Below are 27,303 nucleotides of genomic sequence, written 5' to 3' on the forward strand. Positions count from 1 at the left end.
GGGCACTGGCCAAAAAAAATGTTTTTAAGTTTACTAAAACAGGTGGCAGACCCAATTTGGTCCATGGCCCACAGTTTGCTAACTACGGTAGGAGGAGTGCCCTCACCCACAGGTAACAACTAAAGCATGACCAGAGGCTCCTAGCCACACACGGTTCCACATACATGCACACACAGACCACATGGAACCAAAGAGCTACACTGGCCCAATGACTGACACGAAGTTCACACTTGATATGACATATATGTTTATTTCTATATTTATTTGATGGATGGCAAGTTGAGTGGAGATGGAAATAGGTACCACTGCAGGCAAGCAGGGACTATGGCCATTATAGATGGAAGATTATTAAAAAAAATTCTTGCCACATGGTTTTGGGACATGGTCCCATAATTTTATTTGAACAGCAGGGACGGGGGAGCCTGGTGGGCTGCCATCTATGGGGTCACACAGAGTCGGACACGACTGAAGCGACTTAGCAGCAGCAGCAGAGCTAATATTTTTGGAACTATGATGCATCACATAGAAGGAGGGAGTCACTCCAGAAACACCTGGTTCTGGCAGAGCTGGGAAGGGGGCCAGGTTCCCCCACCTTCTCCAACTGAGCAACCATCACCATCCCAGACCACTCTGGACAGGGGAGATACTAAGCACGAAACAGACAGGTGCTTCGGCATTTTATCTCAAAGGAAGCGTTTTGTTCTCAGAGGTGTTTCCCTGGGCTTCGCTGCCTTTCACTCCTAGGAATAGAAAATCAAAGGGGCATTGCATACGTGCATGTGGAGATTTCTCATTCGCATGTTTGATAAAGTCAGTAAACCCCAGAAAGCGAGATCCTTTTGTCTTAGGAGATGCAGCTGGGGACAGCGAAGGTTGGATGACTCTTCCTGGGCATCCAGCAACACCTCCCACAGCTTGTCCCGTGCGGTCCAGTAAAGGCTGGGAGGCGACGCTGGTGGGGCCAGGCTGCTGAGACATCCCTAGAGGCCCCTACACGCCATCACCAGGGGCAGTGGGGTCCCCAAGGCCCACAGGGCGGAGAGCACCCTGTGCAATCCCTCAGTTCTCCCCTAAAGCCACAGAATCGTTGATGATCTCAGCATCTTCGGGCTTGAGGGACCCTGTGAAGTGCCTCAGGTGAACTTCTTCAGGCTGGGCAGGGTGCCTTTCTCGAGTACTTGCGTCTCTTAAGAGGGGAACCAGGGCAAAGTTCTTCCAGTTCCTCCCTGCAACTGAACGATGACGAAACACTATTACTGCCCTCATTGTTTAACAGCTTCGGTTGTATCTGACTCTTTACGACCCCAGGGAGTGTAGCCCGCAAAGCTCCTCTGTCCATGGGACTTCCCAGGCAAAAACACTGGAGTGGGTTGCCATTTCCTTCTCCAGGGGATCTACCCGACCCAGGGATGGAACCTGCATCTCCGGCATTGCAGGCGGATTCTTTACCGCTCAGCCATTAGGGAAGCCTAATACTGCCTTGGAGGCAGCAAAATGATACCAAAGAGTTGTTTGGCATTACCACCCTCTAGATTAAGTGGGGTGTAGGCACCTCAGTGCTTCCGAGACACAGGGATGGGGGCCGTTTCCTCTTCCCTCAGCTGCTCCAGGAGCCTCATCTGCTCAGGCAGCTCCTAAATTCCCCTCCTCGACTCCACCCTGACTTGCTTGTGGCCCCAGGAGAGTCCAGGGCTTGCTACTCTCAGCCTCTGTTTCTTCCCTGCCCAAGTGGGAGGGAAAGAGGCACTGGGGCTGCCCCGAGAGCGGCTCCACACCAGATCAGCTGCAGGGGGATGAACGCCAGCCAGAGAATCAGGATCTGGAGCCCAGACCCCACCGGTGCACAGCGGATTGGGAACAATGCCAAGGGGACCATAATGACATTGGGCCTTGACGTGGGCTCTCATGTATGGCCTGAAATCCCAGGAAAGCCCTGAGGAAGACCCCATTGTCACCCTCATTAGGATCTCCAGCCGCTCCCCCCACCCCCGCCACAGGGTGACCCTCAGAGAAGTGACAGCCAAGAGGGACAGCTGTACAAGCTTTCCTCCCACTTGCCAGAGCCCCGGTCAGCCAAGGCCTCTGGCTGGCCCTCTCAGGTCTGATCTCTCTAGAAAGCCAGCCTAAATCATACCTTCTGCCCTCAGGCCACAGTTCATTCCCCTCCGCTGGTGTCCTGTCCTGGCCACATCTCAAAGGCATCAGGATCATGGGAAGCTGGGCCCAGCTGAATTCTCCAGGTCCTGGGTTTCCCCTGGGCCCACAAGCTGACCCTGGCCTGCTCCCCAAGCCCCGTGTGATACCAAGTAGATGGCTGGAGGAGGTTTTAGGAAAGGCATAGAAGCAGGGGGGCTCCATGGGGAGACAGGCCAAGTGCTCGCTGAGACACCATCTCCTTCCTGCCTGGCTGGCTGGCTGGTGGGGAAACCCAACCTCAGAGATTGCTTGGCCCAGTTCCAGTTCCTGGGCCCTCAAAGAAGGCGTGGGGCTCCCAGGGCCCACTTCCCTCAGTCTTGATGCCGAGACGCCCTCACATGCTCTCCCTGGCTCAGCCACTGACCACCATCTCCCCTGCCCTTTCTCTGATGCATTCCCCCACCCCTTGCCAATCACATGGGCTAAGTGGGTGGGGAGAGTTCCTCATTATTAAATGATCTCACTACTCATTACGGGAGTTTCCACTGTTACAAAGTTGATTAGGAAAGCAAAATCTTCAGGAAATGCTTCCTAATTAATCACATGTGTGAAACCAGGGAACCTCTAACCATCTCCTAGCCGCACCCCAAGTAACATGAGTTGTGTGTGTATCCCTGCCACTGGGTCAATGGCTTTATTAATAGCACAGTGAATGAGCAATGAACAATGTCATGCAGACATAACTGCAAAGTGAAACAGCAAATCTTGCCAAAGGTGCGTAGTTTTGTGGAATCAATAAGAGCAATGTCAGAAAACTGTTCATATCACATGCAAAGCCATCTCTGAATGGCTCTGTGGTGAACTTGGACCAGTTAACAATTGAAAAAGAGAGCATCAATAAGTACTCTGACATGGCACAGGGGATGCTTCTAATGAAACTCGGGGTGGGCAGGGGGAAGTATAGAGGCCTGAAGGAGGCCCTTGGGAAAACCGATGAAGCCCTTAAGTAGTTTTCCAAAAGTAAGCCTCTTAATAAAACAGATTTCCACTTCTAGCTCTGATGGCCAGCCATCCTGCTGTAAACAGCTGTAAAACAGGACAAAATACATACAGCAAATGTCTTCAGGCGTAAGACCACAGACTGAGAAGCGGCAATTGCTGAGAGAAGTGAAATTCACAAGGTGAGCCCTGTGATCGCCCTGAAGTACTCTTTAGGGACTAGTTTTCAGACTGTAGTGCCGGGAGTTGGAGTCTCAGCAGAGTGTGGAAGTGCCTCTGAGCTAAGGAAGAAGAGAGCAGAGTTTTGAGCAGCCGAAGCTGCTAGAATCCCTGGGACAGGGTGCAGGAGAAGAAGAAGGGAGCTGTGCGGGTAGAGGTCCAGAAGTCTTTGGGATGGGGTTCCCCTCAAGTACTTGGCTCAGAGTTAGTATACTTGCAAAATCTTATCAGAGAGTGGCTGTTGTGGGGTTGAAAGTGGGACAGAAACATCAGAATCTGAGCAGTACTGAGCGATATTGGAGATCCAGTCCAACCAGGGGACAGGCCTCCTTACACCCTTTTTCTACTCTGAGGATCAAGCTAAAATACCAGAAATGCCCTACTTACTCTACACACTAGAATAAGGTCTACTCAAGACCCACCCTAATTCCGAGGTCTAGTGGTTAAGACTCCTTGCTTCCAATGCAGGGGGCATGGGTTTGATTCCTGATCATGGAACTAAGATCCTACCTGCCCAGAAGCTCAGCCAAGAACAAAAAAAAGAGAGAGAGAGACCCACCTTAAAAAACCTAAAGTCAAGTGCTGACAAGATCCACAGTGCAAAGAGCCTGGAGGTTGAGTCCCACAAGTTTGATGGGATTGGTAAACATCTTGACATTTCCACAGATCTACCATAATTAAATGTTAAAGCTAAGCATACACAAGTTCAAAGTGATTCATCAGTAACTGAACTGCCAGCTAGAATGAAAATTCAATCAAAAGTCTCTACAACATATTATTACAATGCCCAGTATACAATTAAAAGTTACCAGACATACAAGAAACAGGGAAATGTGACTCACAGTCAAGAAAAAACCAGTCAGTAGAAACTAACCCCAAGATGGCCCAAATGTTGGATTTAGCAGATTTAGTAGGTGGAGAATCAAAAGCAGCTATTATAAATACATTCAAAGAACCAGATGAAAGCAATCTTTTTTTTTTTTGGCCACACCACACAACATTTGGGATCCTAGTTCCTAACCAGGGATCAAGCCCGTGTCTCTTGCATTGGAAGAATGAAGTTTTAACCACTGGACCACCTAGGAAGTCCCAAGAAAACAATCTTAATGAAGGAACAGCTAAGGAATCTCAGGAGAGAAGCGGAAACTATTTTTTTAAAGAACCAAATAGAAATTCCAGAACCAAATAGTCCATTCACTGAACGGGCTTAATAGCAGTTTGGTGATGACTGAGGAAAGGGTCAATGAACTTGGAGACAGATCAGTAGAAATTATCAAATTTGAGGGAAAATGAACAAAGCCTCAGAAGCCCACAGGACAATATCAAACGGCCCAACATGCCTGTAAAACAAAGAACATAGGGAAAATAAAGCGAAGTGTATATAGTCTCCAAAATTTGATGAAACATATTGATGTACAGATCCAAGAATCTCAACAAACCACAAGCAAGATAAAACCAAAGAAAAGCATACCTAAGCACGTTTTAGTCAAAATGCTGAAAACCAAAGATGAAGAGAATATTTTGAAAGCAGTTGAGGGGAGACACACTACAGAAAGGAGAACAGCAGTGCAAATTACAGGTGATTTTTCATCAGAAACAACAGAGGCCAGAAGACAGCAGAGAATCATAGTTTAAGTACTGAAATTAAAACCAACAAAAGGGGACTTCCCTGGAGGTGCAGTTGTTAAGACTCTGGGCTTCCGCCGCAGGGGGTATAGGATCAATCCCTTTTTGAGGAACTAAGATCCCATACACCCTGGGGCACAGCCAAAAAATAATTTTTAAAAAATTAAATTAAGATACACAATTAAAAAGCAACAAAAACCTATTAACCTAGAATTCTGTATCTGGGAAAATATCCTTCAAACATGAAGAGGGAATTAACATTTTCAGGTAAACAAAAGCTTATGTAAAACTGATCAATAGAGATAGAAATTAGATAGTTACCTGGGATGAGGAGGGTGGAGTTGACCACAAAGGGGCATGAGGGCCTTTCCAGGATGATGGAAACAGTCTACATCTTGAATGAGGTGGTGGTTGCCTGAGTGTGTGGTGGTGGCTTAATTGCCACATCCTGTCCAATTCTTTTCGACCCCATGGACTGTAGCCCACCAAGCTTCTCTGTCCATGGGATTTCCCAGGCAAGAATACTGGAGTGGGGTGCCATTTCTTTCTCCAGGGAATTGTCAAAACTTATCAAAGTGTACGCATAAAATATGTGCATTTTACTGGATGCAAATTGCATCTCAATAAAGGATATTTTTAAAAAGTTTGTAAAATGGAAAAAAATGAGCTTCTCTATGAAGCAATAGCAAATCTAAAACCTGCAGTATCGTGCTATCAGGCAAGTTTGCCTGAAAAATCATGCCTTTCCCCCAATGAACCAAAACAAGAAAAAAAAATCTATCAACATTTGATTCATTCTTTGTTCATTTAAGAATTAGCAACAATAAAAACAAAATTAGCAACATCAGCAAAATGGCAAAGTAGACAGCTCCAAACATGCATGCTGCCACAAAAACATTTTTCTAAAGGCAGAAACTTTAGAAGCAACATAGTCAGAACTCTGGGAAACAGCCCAAGGTTTTCAGAAACCAAGAACATGCTGACTCAAGAAAAAGGCAACTTAAAAATGGTAGGGAGTTACCCACTTGAGGGAGCCTAAGTAGGGAGCCACTTAGGAAGAAGGCTCAAGCAGGAGAGAATATATGTATACTTATGGCTGATTGGTGGTGTTGTATGGCACAAACCAACACCACATTGGAAAGCAATCATCCTCCAATTAAAAATAAAAATTAAAATTAAAAAATTAATTTTTAAAAAAAAAAGATATAGAAAAAATGGTAAGGAGCTAAAATTAGAAAACTCTCTAAAAGAAAAAAACAAACCAGAGGGAATAATCTTCCTGACATTGGACTGGATTTGACAGTGATTTCTTGGACATGACATCAAAAGAACAAGTAACCAAAGAAACTAATAGATAAATTGGTATGTATACTGATAGCTGATTCACATCGTTGTACGGCAGAAACTAATACAATATTGTGAAGTGATTATCCTCCAGTTAGTTAATTTTTAAATATAGATAAATTGGGCTTCATCAAAATAAAAGCTTTTGTACACCAAAGGGCAATTCACAGCATAGAAAAGATATTGGAAAATTATATATCTGATAAATAATTACATTTGGCAGATACAAAGAACTCCTATAACTCAACAATTTAAAAAAAATTTTTTAATGGGCAAAGAGCTTGAATAGGCATTTCTCCAAGGAATATGTATAAATGGCAAATAAGCGACTGAACTGAAGTACTTGAAAAGATGTTCAAAATCATTAGTCATTATGGAAATGCAAATCAGTGAGACACTACTTCATACACGTTAGGATGGCTAGAATCAAAACGAAAACAGGAAATAACGAGTTGCAGGTGAGGATGTGGAACCCTGGTACATTGCTGGTGGGAAGGTGAAATGACTCAACTGCTTTGGAAAACAGTTTGGTAGTTCCTCAAAAACGTTAAACATAAAATTAACATATATCCCGCAATTCCACTACCATCCCAAAGACTGGGAAGCAGAGAATCAAAAAGAATCTTGTACACTAGCGGTTCACAGCATTATTCACACCAGTCAAAAAGATGGAAACAATTCTACTGTCAGTGAACAGATGAATGGATAAATAAAATACATTATATACATACAATGGAGCACTATTGAGTCAGACACAAAAGGACAAGCGTTGAGTAATTCCTCTTACATGAAGTACTCAGAATAGGAAAACTCCTAGAGACAAAAAGTAGGTCAGAGATTACTAGGAACTGGGAGGAGGGGGAAATGGGATTAATTGTTGAATGGTACAGAATGTCTGTTTGGAATCTTGAAAACGTTTTGGAAATAGATAAGGGTGATGCTTACCCAACATGGTGGATATAATTAATACCACCAAACCATACGCTTTGAAAAAAAAAAAGGTTAACATGGCAAATTTCATGTTATATATATTTTACCACAATTTAAAAAAAATAAAAGAATTAATGCAGGGTTGTAATTATAACTCAACATGTGTTCAATATAAGAGACTAGGTGTGCCTCACTATTAGGTGAATGTCTTCCCCTGGACCTTTCATTTCAAGTCTACTCTTAAAATGTTTGCCATTAACGGTTTAAAGACCTGGTTTCTGGTAGTGGTTCTCCGCAGGGCTCCTCTGCTCCCACTCTTCCCTCCTCTGCCTGCCTGCCTGTGAAGAGCCAGGTGAGAGTCCCTGTTTGCGTCCGTAAGCCTCACGTCGCTGAGTGCAGACGCTGGGTGTGAGGACCAGGAGGGCGGAGACAGGGCAGCCCACCGGAGGCTGGATGTGGGCTGACAGCTTCCTCTGGGGCACGGATGACCAGGGACCCTGGCAGAGCCAGCAGGTACGGGGCCATGGAGCTGTGGGTTGTGCGGGCATGCGTGAGCCCCTGTGACTGAGTGTGCGGGTGGCTGACCCCCGAGGCTGCTCCAGGGGGTGGGGGACCCCAAGGCTTCACCTGCCCCGCTTCCCCTCGCACCTCACCTCGGCTTGACCGCAAGGAGAAGCTCAGGGTGCGCTTGATGCCCTCGCAGTTGCCCGGGTCTTCGTTGATGATGCCCACGTTGGTGTTCCAGGTGGTCCAGTTCACCTCGTCCACCCTGCGAGGAGATGGGGCAGCAGGGAGCTGGTGGTCCACAGCCCCGCAGTCCCAGCGCCCCCGTAGACCAGGACGGGGAGACACAGCTGGTAAGAGGAGGGCCCGGAGAGGCCTGCCTTTGGTGTTTGCTTTTGCCAAGTGCATCCATGCTAAGTCATCTCAGTCATGTCGGACTCTTCTTGACCTCATGGACTGTACCCACCAGGCTCCTCTGTCCATGGGGATTCTCCAGGCAAGAATACTGGAGCGGGTTGCCCCACCCTCCTCCGGGAGATCCTCCAGACCCAGGGGTCAAACCCGGGTCTCTGGTGTTTCCTGCCTTGGTAGGCAAGAAGCCTGCCACATCAATCAGCTTGCTGCTTCTGCTGCTGCTAAGTCGCTTCAGTCGCGTCCGACTCTGTGCGACCCCATAGACGGCAGCCCACCTGGCTCCCCCGTCCCTGGGATTCTCCAGGCAAGAACACTGGAGTGGGTTGCCATTTCCTTCTCCAAAGCATGAAAGTGAAAAGTGAAAGTGAAGTCGCTCAGTTGTGTCCGACTCTTCGCCATCCCATGGGCTGCAGCCTACCAGGCTCCTCAGTCCGTGGGATTTTCCAGGCAAGAGTACTGGAGTGGGTTGCCATTGCCTTCTCCGACCAAGCAGCTTACAGGATCTTAATTTCCTGACTACGGATCGAATCTGGGCCCGCGGCAGTGAGAACACAGAGTCCCAACCACTTGAACTCCCAGGGAATTCCAGGGAGGAGGGGACCTGCCTTTTGGACACCATCTCTGAAGATGTGTCCTCTGACTACACCTTGGGGCCCAGGGACTTTAAAGACTGGATTCCTAGTTCTGACTCTGATGGCTAGGTGACCCCTTCTGGACACCCTGTTTTCCAGTATTTCACGTCTGGGTCCCACAGTCTGGGATCTATGATGGGTCCTCTGTACCCACAGCCAACCCCAGGGGAGCCCCTATACCTATAGCTGGCCTTGGGAGAGCCCCCTATGCTCATGACTGGTCCCAAGAGACCCTAAGAAAGGCTTCTGTTCCCACAGGTGACTCTAGGTGGTTCCTCAGGTTCATACTAAGCCCCAGAATGGCCCCCTGTACCTACAGCTGGTTCTGGGTGGGTCCCCATGCCCATAGGTGAGCCCTGAGGCCGATCTCTGTCCTCACAGCTAGCTCTGGGTGGGTCCCCCTGCCTCAGAAATTACCTGAAACACCACCTGTAGTCGTCCTTGCCATCAGGCGTGTACCCCACCTGCAGCAGCTTGCCTGAGCGAAAGGCTTTCCTCATACACTTGAGGAAGCTCTTCTCCGTGTCTAGGATGGTGATGGCTCTCTGCAGGAAGGAGACACGAAAGGCAGAGGGCAGAGGGCTCATCCAGGGGCCACCCCGGCTGCCAGTGCCGCCTGCCAAGATCAGTGTCTTCAGGGGCTCTCCTGTCCCTGTACCTCCAGGATGGACTTCCAGTCTTAGCCCAGCAAGCGCACACTCCGTGGATGGAGCTCAGACCTGCACAGGCACAGCCAGCCCCAGACCCTTTCCCCGAGGAGCTCAAGGAGGGGCAACATAATGTAGCAGTTAAGAGCAGAGCCTGAGGGTGAGACTTCCCGGGGCTGAGTCCTGGCTGGGCTACTTACTGGTTGCCTTGGAGACAGATAGCTAACTTCTCTGTGCCTCTGTTGTTGTTTACTCACTAAGTCATGTCTGACACTTTTTGCGACCCGCATATACTGTAGCCCGCCAGATTCCTCTGTCCATGGGATTCTCCAGGCAAGAATGCTGGAGTGGGTTGCCATTTCCTACTCCAGGAGATCTTCCCGACCCAGGGATGGAACCCACATCTCCTGCACTGGCAAACGGATTCTTTACCACTGCACCACCTGGGAAACCAGTGCCTTCATCCAAAATCGGGAATAGTGAGAGTGCCCTCTTGGTAGCAGTGTTATAGGATTAAAGACAGCATGTAAGTGAGACACTTAGAACAGTACCTGGTGTAGAGCCAGCGCTACTTAGTAAGAATGGTGCTTTTATTATTAGTTGGGAAGGCAGAGGTGGCCTAGGAAGCTCAAAAATGCACTTGTCAGGGGACGTCCTTAGTGGTCCAGTGGCTAAGACTCTGCGCTCTCAATACAGGTAGTCCAGGTTCGATCCCTGGTCAGGGAACTAGATCCCACATGCCGCAACTAACAGCCTGCATGCCGTGTGCAGCAACTAAGACCCGCACAGTCAAAAAAAAAAAAAAAATATATATATATATATATATACAGCTCTCAGGGCCCATCCCATCTTAGCTGCTCCCAGAGTCTGGCTTCTGGTGCCCAATCGAGACCGAGATCCTCTGCGACAGGCACCCCTTGGGGCTGAACCCTCTGTCTCCTCCTCCCAGGGACTGCCCAGCCCACAGTAGATACGGAGTCCATGAACACCAGCTGGTGACCCTGGGCAGAGGAGCCAGAGGGGAGACAACTGAGGGGAGGCTGCTGCCTGAGCCCCCGGTCTGGCTGGGCTGTCTGCCCCCTCCCCAAAGAGTCCCCCGTGCACCCAGCTGTGTTGAGCAGCAGCCAGAGCAGCTGACCCCCTGGTGCTGCAACTCACCTGCAGCTTCCATATGTTCTTGCTCTCCTGCGCAATTTTGTTGACCGTCTCGCCCATGAGGGCGATCAGCATGTTGAGCAGGAGGATGTACGTGAGAATCACATAGGCCAGCAATAGGATGACAAAGACAGCCTTGAAGTCATAGTTCTCGGTGAATTCCAGGTCCCCCATGCCGATGGTGAACTTGAACAGCTCCAGACACGTGGAGTACAGGCTGTTGTAGCTGTCGGCCGACCGGCAGCCGTGCCCTCGCCACCTGTGTTGCGACAACTCGACCGACACAGAGTCATTCTTTTCGTCCTCAATCAGTGTCACCACCGCTGGAGGGCACAGGGAACATGTGGCCGGATGGAAGCCGAAGACCCCAGGGTCCCCAACCCGCACACCCACTGCCCCAGGATGGGTCCACAGCAGGAACTCTGGCTTGGCCATGTGGTTTTTGTGTGAATTTAAAGGGGGAGAAAAAAAGGTACTGCCTTCTTCAGAACTATCAGTTTGTCATAATCTGCTCGTTGCAACTAGAGAGAGCCTGCGTGCGGCAACGAAGACCCAGCACAGCCAAAAATAGATGAATTGATTTAAAAAACCACAAAGTTAGCATCACTAGAAAGGGATAGACAGACATCATGGGATACCTGATATAAGGAAAACACACATTCCTTCCTTGATATTTTGACCAAAAATGCACACCTGAATCTAACTGTGAGGGAACATCAGCCAGACCCAAACCAAGAGACACTAAAAAAACTGCCCTTTACTCAATAAAAATGTGGTCACAAAAGAGAAGGAAAGATTGAGGAAACTGCTCCAGACTGAAGGAGACTAAACAGGCTTGACAAGTGACTGTAATGTGTTATCTGGGATTTTCCTTTCTATAAAAGACATTATTAGGACAATTGGTGAAATTTGAAGAAGGCTGGAAGATTAGCTAATAGTCCAGTATTGATGTTAATTTCCTGATTTTGATCATTATGCTGTGTTTATGAAAGAGAATGTTCTCGTTTTCAGGAAATACACACTGAAGTATTTAGTGGTAAAGGACTGATCATATCTGCAATTCTGTTTGTTTGTTTGTTTGTTTTATAAGTATGATGTAGTGTGTATCCGCCTGCAACTCAGGAGACCCTGGTTTGGTTCCTGGGTTGGGAAGATCCCCTGGAGAAGGGATAGGCTATCCAGTTCATTATTCTTGGGCTTTCCTGGTGGCTCAGATGGAAAAGAATCTGCCTGCAATGCAGGACACCTGGGTTCGATCCCTGGGTTGGGAAGATTATCTGGAAGAGGCCATGGCAACCCACTCCAGTATTCTTGCCTGAAGAATCCCCGTGAACCGAGGAGCCTGGTGGGCTACAGTCCATGGGGTCGCAAAGAATCAGACACGACTAAGCAACTAAGCACACACTATGTATGTGTGTGTGGTGTGTATGTGTGTATGTAGTGGAAGAGAAAGCGATTTTTTAAATGTGGTACAACAACCAGGGGAATCTGGGCAAAGAGTATAGACATCTTGCGCCTAGGGTGGGGAGGGAGGTTCAGGAGGGCAGGGACACATGTACGTCTATGGCCAATTCGTACTGATATATGGCAAAACCCATCACAATACTGTAAAGCAATTCTCCTCCAATTAAAATAAATCAATTAAAAAAATTTTTTTTGAGTCAAGATGCAACTCTACCACAGGCAAGCAGCACTTTATACCTCTAAAATGACCTAAAATCTTTTATGAATCAATTTCCAGGTTCTCCTCCTACTATTATTTCAGTGTGCTCCTTGTCCATCTGCTCTGTCACCTGCAGACACACACCCCAGCGGGCCTCTCCCCACGCGACCCTGCAGAGTCCTCAGGAAGCTGAGGTCAGCAGGAGCCCCGGCCTCCCACCAGCCCCGACCATACCCGTTACCTGTGGAAAACCCGAACAGGAACACGAGGTACACAAACATGAAGCGACACAGGTCTCTGAGGATCATCTGCAGGAGAGGGTGGGCTTGTCAGACCCTCCTCCAGGCCCAGGAGGGGCCAAGGCAAGTGCTAGGGCTGTGTCAGCCTGGGGGTCTTCCTTGAGCCCACGTGAAATCAGAGGGCAGACAGCTAGGTGTGGTTCGGTGGTTTTCAGCTCAGGAGTCGTGAGGGACTTACTTCTGGTGAGAGAGGGAGCCTGGCAGATGGGGGTGGGGGTCAAGTTTCAAGGGCCCCCAACCCTGGGTCAAGGCCAGATTGCCTGATTGTTGGGGAATTCTCTGGGAAAGTGGATCTTAAAGCAGGACCTTCCCAGACAATGCAGAGAGGAGGGCTGGAGTTTGTGGGGCTGGGTCCCACACCCCCAGGAGGTAGTCAGGCTCTTCGGAGGAGCCTGGGGCACTGGCACCCACCTTCTCGATCATGACGGCGTAGATGCCCATCTGCTGGAAGCCGCGGGTGTAGTAGAGCATGTTGGTCCAGCCCATGGCCAGGGAGAACACCATGGAGGCCACGTACTCCTTGCGGTGGCAGAAGTACAACACCACGGTCGCCAGCATGAACAGCGACTGCATGAAGCTGAGGAGGAGGGACAGCAGGCCCTGTCCACAGGCACCCTCACAGACAAGACCCCAGATGCCCGGCGTGCGCGTGTTAAGTCCCTTCCGTCGTGTTCAGCTCTTTGAGAACACGTTCAGCTCTGTAGCCCAGCAGGCTCTTCTGTCCATGGGGATTCTCCAGGCAAGAATACTGGAGTGGGTTGCCACGCCCTCCTCCAGGGGGTCTTCCCGATCCAGGGATCAAACCCGCATCTCTTATGTTTCCTGCGTTGGCAGGTGGGTTCTTTACCACTAGCGCCACCTGGGAAGCCCCAAGATGCCAGGACCTCCCCTCAAAGGCCATAGAGGAAGGTGGGAGAGGGGATGGCCATGCTACCTCCTTTAGCCCATGAGTCTCAGTAGGAGCGATATTGTCCCAAAGAGGCAAAAATCAGTTCCGGGTGCTGGTCGGGGGATAGGAGGAGGGGTGCATGTGCAAAATCTTATTCTCTTTACACACAATGCACAGATACAAAGATGGTACCTCCCTGGTGGTCCAGTAGTTAAGAATCCACCTGCCAGTGCAGGCTCAGGGGTTCAATCGCTGGTCAGGGAACTAGATCCCAGATGCCACGGGGCACCACAATTAGAGAGTAGCCCCTGCTCACTGTAACTAGAGAAAGCCTGAACGTAGCAGGACCCAGCACAGCCAAAAGTAAATAAATAAAATTTTTAAATAAATAAATATAGTACATAAACAGATATACAGCATATCTGTGGTAAGAGAGTTCATGGGAGGAGCAATTAGGAAAAAAGAAAAGGAATCTAAAGGCAACAATGTAAACAGGCTGAAAAACAGGGCTTTAGCTCCAACAACCTCCCTACCCAGTTCCTGGGAACAACAGCCTCACTGTCAGCAGATAATCTAGAAGGTCTAGGCCCATGAGGAGAACAGGCTGTGCGCTCCCAAAAAACCACAGGTAAGTCTGCTGGTCACCTCCTCAAACTCAGGAACAGAGCCAGGGAAAGTGTCCTTTCTGCTCCTCAGTCTGGTGGGGGCTGCCCATCAGAGGCCTGGACAGGCTTAGAGGACATCTGGGCAATCCCATGACAGGGTCTGCTCAGTGGTGCCTTCCCAGATGGATGGATAAAAGGATGAGAAAAAGGAACAAGGGTACATCTAAGTCTGACTGTAGACCACAGGAGCCTGGGGAACAGGTTGGTCATCCCCTAGTACCTGGAACATACCTGGGGCGGAGTGGACCCTCAGTATTCACTCCCCCAGCAAAGGTTTACTGGGTGCCTTCCATCATTCATTCAACATGTTTGTGAAGCCCTACTAGGCTCCAGGCCCAGTGTATGTGGGAGAATGAGTGAGAATGAGCTGACTGCTGTCATCCCAGGTCTCATGGCCAAAAGATGCCATTTGCTACAGAGGCATAAGAGTCAGTATCACTTACAAAAGCATCTCACTATAGCTGTCCACAAACAAGGTCTTCAGCGACGGCCGCCTTTGCAGGAAATACTGAATCTGCAGGTAAACAGAGAACAAGATCTCAGGAAAGATTAAACACTGAGCAACTAGAATGTTTTCTAAACAGCACCATGATGTACCACAGAAGTGCAGCGAAGCAAAGATAATGAAGACAGTGGAGCAGCCTGGGTCAGACTAATGGGGTAATGTTGTATGACTCGGTCAGGAGAATTTTTTTAAATAGAGTGAAATTACAACTGTATCTAGAAGTAAAGATGGGAAGGAAAACCACCAAAATAGTATCAATCGCTATGCTTGAATGATGGGATTGGGCGATTTTTCCCCCTCCTTTCTAATTTGTGCTTTTTCTAAGTTTGAATTGAAGTAAAAGTTCTTTAACCAGCCTCCTGAACTAGCTCATTGGATAAACCAGTGCTCTTCACTCTGAAAACATTTTGCCTGATGCCGATGGTGAATGCTCCTCTCCAGGACACTCACATGCTCTGTGCCCTCCCAGTGGTTAATCCTGTTTGCCAAGAAAGTGGCCTTTGCAAAAAGTGGCCTTTTTGCCCACTGCACTTACTACTGCAGTTTCGTACTTTACGGTAATATAAACCATGAGTGTGAAAATAAAGACGGTTATTTCTGTGAAGACAGAGTCCAATGATTAGGAAAGACTCCTTAAAGATGAGCTACTAAAAAACAGAGTGTGGCTTAGATCAAAAAGATTAAGGGGGAAAAATCATCATAATCTCAAATTCTGCATTCAGAATCTTTTGTGCATGAAACAGTGGTCCCACATGTATTAGAAGAATGGCGCAGGAATATGCATATTTGGGGATTTTAGTTAAAATGATTCCAGGGACTTCCCTGGTGGTCCAGTGGTTAGGACTTTATGCTTCCACTGCAAGGGGCACAGGTTTGATCCCTGGTCAGGGAACTAAGATCCCACAAGCCACATGGCATGGCCAAAAAAAAAGGGGGGGGGTCTTTTAAAAATAAACAAATAATAAAATGGTTCCAGTATATACATATTTCATTCTTCTGAGCTTTACTGAACTGTTTCAATTAATTAAACAGCTACCAGTCATGATCCCGTCTCTTAAGAGACTTGCACTCTAACTCTGTAATTAAGTATTACATTCAGTGGACAGCCCTGACTGCCTGTCTTCAAGTGTGACTGACCTGGGCCTGCAGGGGAACATACTGCGCAAAGCAGTACCCCCTCCCCAGCCATGAATGCCTGAGGGCTCTCACTTTAACCTATGCATCCCTAAGTTTCTCAAGCAGGGCCATTACATGGTTGATGCATTAAAAAGTCGGGGAGCCACTGCTATATTTAAAATGGATAGCCAATAGGGACCTACTGTATAGCACAGGGAACTCTTCTCAATGTTATGCGGCAGCCTGGATGGGAGGGGAGTTCGGGGGAGAATGGATACAGGTATATGTATGGCTGAATCTCTTCGCTGTTCACCTGAAACTCTCACGTTGTTAATCAGATATACCCCAATACAATATAAAAAGGTTTTTTAAAACAGTGGTGAGCACTGAATGAGTCTCTTGGTTTTTTGTTTAGGTGATAATGGAAACTCACAACGTGGGAAGGAATGCTTACCCCTCGGGAAAAAAAGTAGATACCACCTGCCACAGAAATAATCTCTCCAGTGATTCGGAAATAGTCCCCTACCGTGTGTTTCGGCTTAAAGGGAGGCTGCAAAGGACAAAGAGATTAATGATTCCACTCACTCACTCATTCATTCATTCAACAAACATTTACCAGGTGCAAAGCCTTGTGATTAAGACCCAGCCCCTCCTGGAGAGGCTTAGTCTCCGTCAGGAGAGACCCAAAGACAATGCATTACTATGGGGACACCTGCAAGGAGACGGGACCTGATTCTCAAGTGGTAAGAGGAAAGCCTCCAGGTGGTAAGAGGAGCATCCCTGATGTACTGTGCTGTCTCTCGGATGATGCCCTAGTCTAGAGTTCTGCTTGGCTGGGAGGATAGTGGTGGCATAGGTGGAAACACCCTTACAGACACATGCCATGTGCTTCCTGCTGTTCCCACAGCCTATGGTGAACCCCTGATCTCCCAGGACTGTCAAGGTTTCCCTCAGATGATGAAAGGAATGTGTGTGTTGTCCTTGTGTTTCAGTCACAGTGTTCTAGAGTGGGTTTCCTTTCAGCCTACCATCCGTATTTCATAAGCACTGGTTCACTGCTGCTGCTGCTAAGTCGCTTCAGTCATGTCCGACTCTCACTAGCTCATTTCATTAGCACATTTCTCTTTTCTCTTAAAGTCAGCCCTGGAAGCCCAGTGATTAAGACCCTGTGCTTCCACTATAGGGAACGAAGGTCCAATCCCTGATTGGGAAACCAAGATCTCATATGCATTCAGCAAGGCCAAAAATATAAATAAATAAAGTAAACTCGTTAGATGGCCTTAACAGATGTATAGAAATCAGATTCCACCTAACTAGGAAGTTGAATTTTTCAACCAAATTTATAAGCAAGGCACTCTGGAAATAAAGGCAGCAAGTTAAGTGCTGGGATATTGAATGAAGGACTCAGTTAAGAAACTTGAGGTAGCCTATGGCTTCTGATAGCAGGAAAAATCTGATCTTTAGGTTGATCTGATGCATGGTCCAGGGCCTTGCAGTACTCAAAGTCTGTGTCCAGGGAATGAATCATGTGTGAATGAGTGAACGAAAGCGGGCAGGAGAGAGAGTTGGCAATGTGCTCAGGGCTGCACCACCCACGACCCTGAAGACACCCAGCCTAGCAGAGAGCTGCTTCCAGCCCCCTAATTCCTGCATCCTTTCCAACCTAGATCCCCCGCCCCTCTACAATCAGATACCTCAGCGACCACAGGCTCAGCCTCTCAGAACCAGGAGGCCGAAGAAGGGGCTGAGAACATGAAGCAGGTGCGGGACAACCAGGAGAAGGAAGACTGAGAACAGGAATGTAAGATCTCCAGGTGACCCTTCCATGTCTCCTGGGCCCCGCCTGGGTCCAGGGTCTTGGGGTCTTCTAGGAACACCCATCCCCTGCCCTCTTCCTCCTTGAGGCCCAAGCCTAGGCTCACCTGGCCTCCCGCAGGTCTGTAGTAGGCGACCGTGGTGAAGATGATCATATACAAGCAGTAGACGAAGAAGTTGAAGTAGAAGATGCGCTTGACGAATCTGTCCCACTTGTCCTGCAGGAGGCGGTTCAGCGGCTCCACCAAGAGCATGTCATGGCGATTCTAAGGGAAGCAAAGAGAGGTGAGGCCCACTCCTCCCAGTAAGATCCGCCTTTCAGGCCCCCTTCAGCCCCAGGGACTCTTCATACCCACTTTCTGAATGACCACGCCCTTGGCCTGAGCAGCAGCAGAGGGTCACAGGTCTGGACCAGCAGGCTGCTTGAATGGTCCACCCTCTAGCTGTGTAACCCCTACGGTGCAGTGAAGCAGTGAAGAAGAGGTATGATTGGACTAGTGACTCTACGATGGACCCAAATGATGCAAATGAATTTTGTAAGAGGCTAGGGGACTAGGAGAAAATCAAACATCTGAAACATGTGCAGTAGAGAAAGGAGCAATTCATTTTATAACAGGAGCCTCTATGTACTAAAAGGATGAGGCAAATGATCCAGTAGAAAAGATGGCAAAGGATAATGAATGTTGCTATTCTGCCAAAGAAATACAAATGGTTGAAAACCTATGAAAAAATTCTCAACCTGACAGCAATCAAGAAAACAAGAATTAAGACATCAATGAAATAGCTGTTTGGGCTCCATGGACTTAAACTAGTTTTGGAAAAAAAAAAAAAAAAGGTAATACCCAGGTTGGCAAGGACTTGGGTAGACGTGTACCTACTGATGGTAGGCAAATGCACTCATGCAATCTTTTTGGAGGACGTTCATTCTGATTTAGCAATTCCAATTCAGATGTCCTTCATAGAAAAATTCTCAAGCCCATGCCAAACAACCTGCAGCATGTAGTAGGAAAAAACTGGAAATAACTCGGAAGGCCTCCTATGGATATTCACCCCCATCCCTACTGACTGCAACAGCAGCAGCACCAGCTACCGTGGAACACTTACAGTGATGCTGTTGCTCTTCAGTCGCTAAGTTGTACCCAACTTTTTTGTGACCCCATGGACTGTAGCCCACCAGACTCCTTAGTCTATGGATTTCTCAGACAAGAAAGAATATTGGAGTGGGTTGCCATTTCCTTCTCCAAGGAATCTTCCCAACCCAGGGATTGAACCCATGTCTCCTGCATTGGCAGGCAGATTCTTTACCACTGAGCCATCTGGGGAGCCCCGTATTTGCAGTCATTTTTTAAAAATAAAGTAGACCCATATGTGCTGATATAAAACTATCTATAAGACATGCCACTAAGTGAAAAAAAAAAATGGTTGTTCTGTACTATATATAGTATGATCCCATTTATATAAACAAAATGAAGCTACATGTTTTCATGCGGTATAAATGGAGGATTCTTGTCTATGTACTTTTGAAATGCTAAAGTTTTATTGTAATATTATCATGTATAGAGTGTATGATACAGGAAGACATTCAGTGGGAATACATGGGGTGGTGAGGCGGCAGGATACAAGCCCCAGGTAGCAGGTGATGGGAGGACCGGCAGAGTCAGACCATGGGCTAGAGAGGGGGCTGGGGTTGCGGTGAGACCGCAAGCTGGGTCCCACCCCAGTCCACTCACAGGGGTCTCACTGCTACTGTAGGCGATCACCTCCAGCACCGAGTTCTTCTCACAGGTGTCGATACAGGACAGGTCATAGAGTGAGGAGTGCACAGGCCCGTAAGCCCACTCGGTGAACTTTCTGGACAGGTGCCTGCACTCAGGTTCCTGGATCTCCCTCTGGAGAATATAAGCCAAGACCTGCCCCAGGGACACAAGAACCTGTTAGAGGCCAGCCTGAGGCCCTGAACAGGCCACTAGCTCTGTTCCAAGAATAATTCTGCTTCTGAGTCCATTGAAGACCCTGCCCAAGCCCCAGGAGGGTCCCCACCCACATTCAGCAATCTCTTAACTGCTTTCTAGATCAAGCTGCCCAATACCTCAGACCTATCACCTGATCATACCTGGCCCCCCAATTCTCAGTGAAGGACTGCAGTGGTCCCCTCTAGAAAACCTCAAGCCAAAAGGAAATAAAGAAAATTCGAGAAATACAACCAAAGTTATAAAGCCAGGTTTCTCGTCCTAAGAGACTCAGTATGGGCAGGGACCAGCTCCCAGAATCCCCTGGTACTGAGAAACTCCCACCCCACCCCCAATTCCCAGCTGCCCAGCCCCATCTTCAGCATTCCATGGCCTGACATCATCCACAGACTTGGAAGCCTGTCCTACCCCATTAGGACTCCCTATCACCTAAAAGTCCTGTCTTGCATGAAAAAGCACCAACAGTTTCTCTTTCCATTTCACTCTTGGCTCAGCCCACCCTCACCCCATGGTTTGTTGGTGATGCTCAGAGTTGAAAATCAGAAACGGCCACATGTGGGCAGCCTGGACGGGAGGGGAGTTTGGGGGATAAGGCGTACGTGTATATGTACTCAGCACAGCTGAGTCTCTTCACTGTTCACCTGAAACTATCACTGCTTATTAATTGGCTGTGCATGCTTGTGTGCTCAGTTGCTTCAGTCATGTCCGACTCTTCTTGACCCCATGGACTATAGCTCGCCAGGTTCCCCTGTCCATGGGATTCTCCAGGCAGGAATACTGGAGTGGGTTGCTGTGCCCTCCTCCAAGGGATCTTCCCAACTCAAGGATCGAACCCATGTCTCTTGTTTCCTGCATTGGCAGACAGCTTCTTTACTGCTAGCACCACCTGGGAAGCCCTAACTGGCTATACTCCAACACAAAATAAAAAGTTTAAAAAGAAATAGTATAGGAAAGAGAAAAGAACTGGCCATATGTGTGCTGCTGGCTTCTGCTCAGCACCTCACAATTCCTCTGGCTTACTTTAATGCCCCCACCCTTCTAACCCCCTACAGGCTGATGTGGAAGCTTCATCTGATGCCAGAAGTTCAGAAAGGCAGGCAGACCCCCTCCCACCTCATCTCAGGCATGACTCCCCCTCCCTACCCCGATCTTCCCACTCCGGGCGGCCAGAGCCAGCGGCGTCAGCCCCTTCTTGTTGGTGAGCTCCTCCAGCTTCAGCGTAGGGTGGATTTTGGCCCCCAGGATCAGAATCTCATTGTACATGCTCGTCACGAACTTGGTGTTGTCAGCCGTGTTGTCGGCCACCTCCACCAGCGCGTGCAGAACCGTGTTGCCCACTGAGTCCCTGGCACTGATGTCGGCTGGCTGCCAGGAGTTCTGCAGCAGGAACTTCACGATGCCCAGCTGGTTGGTACACGCAGCCAGGGAGAGGGGCAGCTCACCTGCAGCCAACCACAGGCACACGGTGGGCCTCCCTGGAAAGAGACTGGCTTGGCCCTTGCACCACCCAGCCTCCAACTCCCTCTGTCTCCACCCCAAACTTCCAAGATGCTAAGTGTCTACCACATGGTCTCCCTACCAAAATAGAAGCCAGGTCGCCCTTTGGTTTTCTTAAAGAAGTCCCCGTTGGCCGCAGCCTGGACATCGGCCCCATTCTCCACCAGCAGGGTCACCAGCGCCATGTTCCGCCTCTCGATGGCTATGTGCAGTGCTGTCTGGCCTGTGGAGGATGCATGCTCTTGGCTTGGGGCTGGTAGTCCTGAAGGGGTGACTGGCCAGGTGCTGAGGGAGGGCCTGGACAGAATGTGTGGGATGATTCCCCCAACAGAGCAATCCAGGATCCCCTAAAGATGCTCAAGGAGTCCCTGAACAGGAGTAGAGCCTCCCACGAACAGGGAACACCAGACTGGGAGCTGAAGGACTTACAATTTCCCAAGAGCAAGGAGCAGCAAGCCAGAGGTGGGAGAGGTAGGGAACCCCCAGGACCAGGAGATCCTGATTCAGTGGCTGGGAAAGGGAGTTAAGGGCTCAGAGGCTTGTCGGGGTGTGAGGGTGCCCCCTCGCTCCAGGAGAGCATGTGGGCAGAGCTGTGCTGGCCCCGGCCACCTCACCCTTATAGTAGCTGTCCGTGTAGCTGGCGTTGACAAGCTCCTTCAGGCTGTCCGTCTGCCGGGCTATCTCCAGGAGCAGGGGGATGGTGTCGTTCTGCCCGTTGTGAAGGTTGAGCATGGCTTTCAGCAGGCAGGTCTTCCCTGTCTCTGGGTCTGCAAGACAAAGCAGGGGTCAGAGCAGGCGCTGCGGAGAGGCCCCTCCCAGGAACCCGACGGCCTCGGGGCCACCTTTGAACTCGCTGTCCATGAGATGCTTCTTGCTCTTCTGCAGGAAGAGCAGCAGGCTCTCCAGCTCCTCACAGTTATTCTGAGCAACTGCTTCGAAGATCTTCCTGCGATCGTAGAGCTTGAGGTTCTCAGTGGCAGCAGAGTCCTGGGACAGCTGCCTGTGGACCAGAGAACACCTTTATCTCATATTCTGGTCTCCCCTCGGCCTTGAGACCTTCAGAGCTGGTCAGGGAGAACAACTAAATCCCGAGGCAAACCGAAAGGGGGAAAAATGTGATAAGAAAGCCACCCCTCAGTCCAGGTTGTAACAGGGAACAGTGGGACACATGTACCCCCATTCTGTCTGTAGGCATCAGCTAGAAAATCTCTGCAGCCACTACTTCCTGCAACACCCAGGCCACTCACTTCTCTGCCCGCTTGGAGACTGGGGTAGCCTGGAGGGGGTTGGGGACAGGGGTTCAGCTAAGGGAAAGAGCATCCTCATAGGGCCCCAGGAGTCAGCCAGACCAGGGGAGCCCCTGTCCTGCCTTGGAGGTGGTGGGAGGTTTCTGAACACTCACTGGAGCAGTCTTGTACTCTGCTTAAAAGCATCTTGCCCTTGAGCTTTCCAACTTGAAGTCTACATGATTGAGGCTGGTGTGCCTTCAAAGCCTGGACCCAGAGATCAGCCAACAGCTAGGATCAGCATACATGCCAGCACGTGTGGTCACATGTCCTGTAGCTTCTGTGAGTACAGATGCTGGACCAGGTGACCTCTGGAGGCCCCCTCAACTCCCCAGCTCTATGACCTTCTGCCCATAAACTCAAGTATCACATGGAGTCACCATGGCTGGTATCTCAGCCAGCTGGGCCAGTTAGGCTCCCAGTGAAAAGGGAGGAGGGGGCTTCACATGCAGCTTACCTGACACAGGTGGGGCCATCCCCAGACCTCTGGATGATGACTACAGGGCTGATGGTGATGGCTGGGCAGGATGCCAGCTGGCCTTCCTCATAAGAGCAGTCCATGAGGGATGTGTCCTCCGAGTCACCCTTGCCAAAGAGTCGGCTGCGACTCTTGGCTGTGGGGAAGCTGTGGGGCTTGGTTGGAGCTGGCCTGTAGTTAGGGTCTCCATCTAGGGGATCTGGGCAGGAGTCCTCTTGAGGCAGGTCCTGAGATTCCCGTGATTCTGAGCTCCCCCATTTCTTCATCCGTGCCAGATTCTCCATGGCCCAGGAGGCAGCCTGTGGGCAGCCACCAAGATCAGGCTTGTTCCCAGCTGGAGGACTGCATGACCCTGGCCCCCACTGTACTTGTTGCAAAGGCTCCTGTGAAGCAGGAACCCCCAGAAGTCCAACAGCTGCTGCTCCCAGCCTTCCAGAAAGAAAGCTTTCAGGGTGTAGTAACTCGCACCCCAGAGGCCCCAGTGGGGAGCAAACCTAGCAGACCCCTGTCCATCAGCCTCCAGAGATGCAAGAGCCCCCAGCTTGGATCCACCAGGATGGGTGGATCACTCACCTTCTCTGGGCCTCAGTTGCCTCATCTGTAGAATGGGGGTGCTAACCACTGCCCTGACTCCCCCAAGATCAGAATAGGGGAAACCAGAAGGAGAGTTTATTGCTGGCTATGCATTTGGGAAGGAACTCAGCGATGAAGATGGCTTAGCCCCAAAGAGCCAAGCAGTCTGCACTCCCAGGAACAAGGTGGCTGGCGGAGACCAACACTCACACTCCACAGTGTCCACACTGCATGGTCCCTCGGGTGCCGTGTGTCCCTGCCACCAGTTAGGCACTTGCCTGCCTTTGCTGTTTGACCTGGCTGCTGTAACTGTAGAGTTTATAGGGAGTTTTTTGCACTTTTTGTTATTTTGTAAAATTAGTATATTTGAAGCATCCTGGGGCTGAACTATGGACAGAGGTTCGTGACATTGTACAGGAGGCAAGGATCAAGACCATCCTCAAGAAAAAGAAATGCAAAAAGGCAAAATGGTTGTCTGAGGAGTCCTTACACATAGCTGAGAAAGAAGAGAAGCTAAAGGCAAAGGAGAAAAGGAAAGATATATCCATTTGAATGCAGAGTTTCAAAGAATAGCAAGGAGAGATAAGAAAGCCTTCCTCAGTGATCAATGCAAAGAAATAGAGGAAAACAATAGAATGGCAAAGACTAGAGATCTCTTCAAGAAAATTAGAGACACCAAGGGAACATTTCATGCAAAGATGGGCAAAATAAAGGACAGAAATGGTATGGACCTAACAGAAGCAGAAGATATTAAGAAGAGGTGGCAAGAATACACAGAAGAACTGTACAAAAAAGAGCTTCACAACCCAGATAATCATGATGGTGTGATCACTCACCTAGAGCCAGATATCCTAGAATGCAAAGTCAAGTGGGCCTTAGGAAGCATCACTATGAACAAAGCTAGTGGAGGTGATGGAATTCCAGTTGAGCTATTTCAAATCCTAAAAGATGATGCTGTTAAAGTGTTGCATTCAATATGCCAGCAAATTTGGGAAACTCAGCAGTGACCACAGGACTGGAAATGGTCAGTTTTCATTCCAATCCTAAAGAAGGGTAATGCCAAAGAATTTTCAAACTGCCCCACAATTGCACTCATCTCACATGCTAGCAAAGTAATGAATGCTCAAAATTCTCCAAGTTAGACTTCAACAGTACACGAACCAAGAACTTCCAGATGTTCAAACTGAATTTAGAGAAGGCAGAGGAACCAGAGATCAAATTGCCAACATCTGTTGAATCATAGAAAAAGCAAGAGAGTTCCAGAAAAACATCTACTTCTGCTTTATTGATTATGCCAAACCCTTTGACTGTATAGATCACAACAAACTTGAAAATTCTTAGAGATGGGAATGCCAGATTACCTTACCTGCCTCCTGAGAAATCTGTATGCAGGTCAGGAAGCAACGGTTAAAACCGGACATGGAACAACAAACTGGTTCCAAACTGGGAAAGGAGTACATCAAGGCTATATATTGCCACCCTGCTTATTTAACTTATATGCAGAGTACATCATGTGAAATGCCAGGCTGGATGAAGCAAAAGCTGGAATCAAGATTGCCAGGAGAAATATCAATAACCTCGTATACGCAGATGACACCACCCTTATGGCAGAAAGCGAAGAGGAACTAAAGAGCATCTTGATGAAAGTGAAAGAGGAGAGTGAAACAGCTGGCTTAAAACTCAACATTCAATTCTTTATACCCCTTCTGATGCCTATGTCAGAAGCTTTCTCTATCTCCTTTATACTTTAGTAAAACTTTATTACACAAAAGCTCTGAGCGATCAAGCCTCGTCTCTGGCCCCGGATTGAATTCTTCTCCTCTGGGGGCCAAGAATCCCGGTGTATTCACGTGATTCAACAACAACCTTTCATCTTGGGGGCTCGTCCGGGATCCTTCAGGACAAGGTAAGGATGCTTGGAGCTTTAGTTCTTTGTTCTCTTAGCGAACACGTTTTCTGCTGTGCTTTACTAACTCTACCGTGTGCTTGTGTGAATGAATGGCATGCCCTGCGTGAAACAAGTAAGGAGCCCTGCTCTGCGGTTCCACGGTGATCTCATACGGCTTATGACAGAAACCTGTCGGGGCGTTATACCGACCTGCCAATGCCAAGAGGCACCCAATGTCTCCTTCGGGAACCGACCAGAAATGAGCAAAGCGTGTGGACCGAACTCTCATTTCTCGGTCAAACTTTTCGGTCTCTTTGTCCATTTCATAACTCCTTGGGAATTAGAAGTACTAACCTAATCTATCGGATCATAGACTTTCAAGGGACTTGTGATCTATACTGTTACTGTGTACTGTGGCTTACGTCCCAAACTTGGATTGGTAGTCAAGAAAGTGTCTAGCCTCGCTAGGAATCGAAAGTTCAGAAGCTAGATGGAGCTCTAGCTCCCAGAACATCTCTGAGGTTAAAGGTTACTCAGATTGGGACTACGATGGGTTTTTTTTCTTTGGTAATGCCGGCTCTTAGTGGATCAGAGGAGGCTGTTATACTGGTGTGGTGATGCTTGAAAAGAACATCTCAGTTTTATGTTCGCGTCGGTCTTATTGTGGTCAGGAAATACTCAGGGTCGTGCACAGGCACTCAGGTGACAAATGTTTCCCACAATGGTCTTAGCTTGGGAGGCATTCCAGAAGGTTACTCTGATTCACCCCGGGTGACATCAGAGGCAAGCAAGGTTAAGGGTGAAGAGCTGGACGTCAAGTAGGGATGCTATCAAGTCTACCCCTGGTACATCCCCACCCCATCTCGGTGGTAGAACCGGGAGGGACGAATACGGCCCCTGCGTCGGTAAGGGACAGACTAAGTCCGACCAGGAAGGAAAAGCTTTTGGTGTAACGTCTGTCTACACCCCCATCTAGAGCAGGGAGGGACGCCTCCGGTAGAAAAAATGGCGCTGGTCGCTTTTTTTTCTCTCTTACAGATGGGAGCTAACAATTCCAGCCTCACTCCTTTGAACTGTATCCTGAAAAACTGAGATAGATTTGATCCCCAGGGCTTAAAAAAGACACACCTGGTCTTCCTATGTGATACTGCATGGCCACGGTATCCATTGGAGGATGGCGAACGGTGGCCAGTTGGAGGGTCTCTTAAGTATAATACTGTTCTACAATTAGACCAGTTCTGTAAGGAACAAGGGAAATGGGTAGAAGTAGCATATGTGTTGCCCTTTTTCTCTCTGCGAAATATGCCAGACTTATGTCCTAAGGGTATAAATTTGGGTGTGAAACCTTCAGCTCCCTCCTGTCCTCTTACTTTGCCCCAGTACCGGGGACTCCAAACTGGGATTCAAACTGCCCACATGGAGGTCCAAATAACTCCTGTCTCAGTACGACCTCAGACTACTCTGGTTTCAGTAGAAACTCAGACCATCGAAGTAAGAGATGAGATGGAGGACAGGAGACAAAGAGAAGAGGAAAAACAGGTTTCCCCAATATATCCCTGGGATCATATGCACAGAGCAGCCAGAGAGACTGAGGAACAGCCACACAAGTTGTTGCCTATTTATGAAACACCCACCGGGAGAAATAATCAGTCTGTGAGAGTTAATAAGCCTTTCTATTATCAAAAAAATACAAAGAATCAAGGAGGATCTGGGAGACTATTTAGAGGACCCAGAAAAATATATTAGAGCCTTTAAAGGTGTTACACTGCTTTATGACCTCATTTGGAAGGATGTGATGTATATCTTGGGACAAATGCTGACTCCTGAGTCAAAGACTCGAGTTTTGGGAAAAGCAGTTGCTTGTGGAGATGAATGGCTTGGTAATGAATCAGTAGGGACGAGGGAGAACGAGATAGCGGCCCTCCCCACTGGGAATCAGGCAGTCCCGACTATAGAACCAGACTGGGACTACAACACAGCTAAAGGAAGATGGGATCAGAGTCATTTTGTTAGATGTATTCTTGAGGGACTTAGACAGGCGCGTTCTAAGCCT

At 48.7% G+C, this 27,303-nt stretch overlaps 1 protein-coding gene across 1 annotated transcript; it reads right to left on the bottom strand.

Moving 5' to 3' along the window:
• Window positions 1–264: 264 nt before the first annotated feature.
• Window positions 265–23,055, bottom strand: TRPV1 (transient receptor potential cation channel subfamily V member 1). The gene is made up of 15 exons (XM_005906711.3): window positions 22,769–23,055; window positions 21,868–22,025; window positions 21,640–21,792; window positions 21,108–21,248; window positions 20,672–20,970; window positions 19,289–19,468; window positions 17,666–17,824; window positions 16,198–16,293; window positions 14,566–14,636; window positions 12,980–13,145; window positions 12,511–12,577; window positions 10,610–10,929; window positions 9,222–9,349; window positions 7,908–8,023; window positions 265–1,232 (listed from the first exon to the last, which is right to left on the bottom strand). The coding sequence occupies exons 1-15, from the start codon at window positions 23,053–23,055 to the stop codon at window positions 1,060–1,062; spliced, it is 2,514 nt and encodes an 837-aa protein (XP_005906773.2). The 3' UTR covers window positions 265–1,059.
• Window positions 23,056–27,303: the final 4,248 nt, after the last annotated feature.

Source organism: Bos mutus, chromosome 19 (genome assembly GCF_027580195.1).
Source record: "Bos mutus isolate GX-2022 chromosome 19, NWIPB_WYAK_1.1, whole genome shotgun sequence".
NCBI lineage: Eukaryota > Metazoa > Chordata > Mammalia > Artiodactyla > Bovidae > Bos > Bos mutus.

Coding starts and splice junctions, on each gene's coding strand:
- TRPV1 (XM_005906711.3), bottom strand. CDS start 23,055: ATGAAGAAATGGGGGAGCTCAGAATCACGGGAATCTCAGGACCTGCCT. Junction 10,930..12,510: donor CCTGTTCGGGTTTTCCACAG/GTAACGGGTATG, acceptor TGTGCCCTCCAG/CGGTGGTGACACTGATTGAG. Junction 8,024..9,221: donor GACTACAGGTGGTGTTTCAG/GTAATTTCTGAG, acceptor ATCTCCTCGCAG/GGTGGACGAGGTGAACTGGA.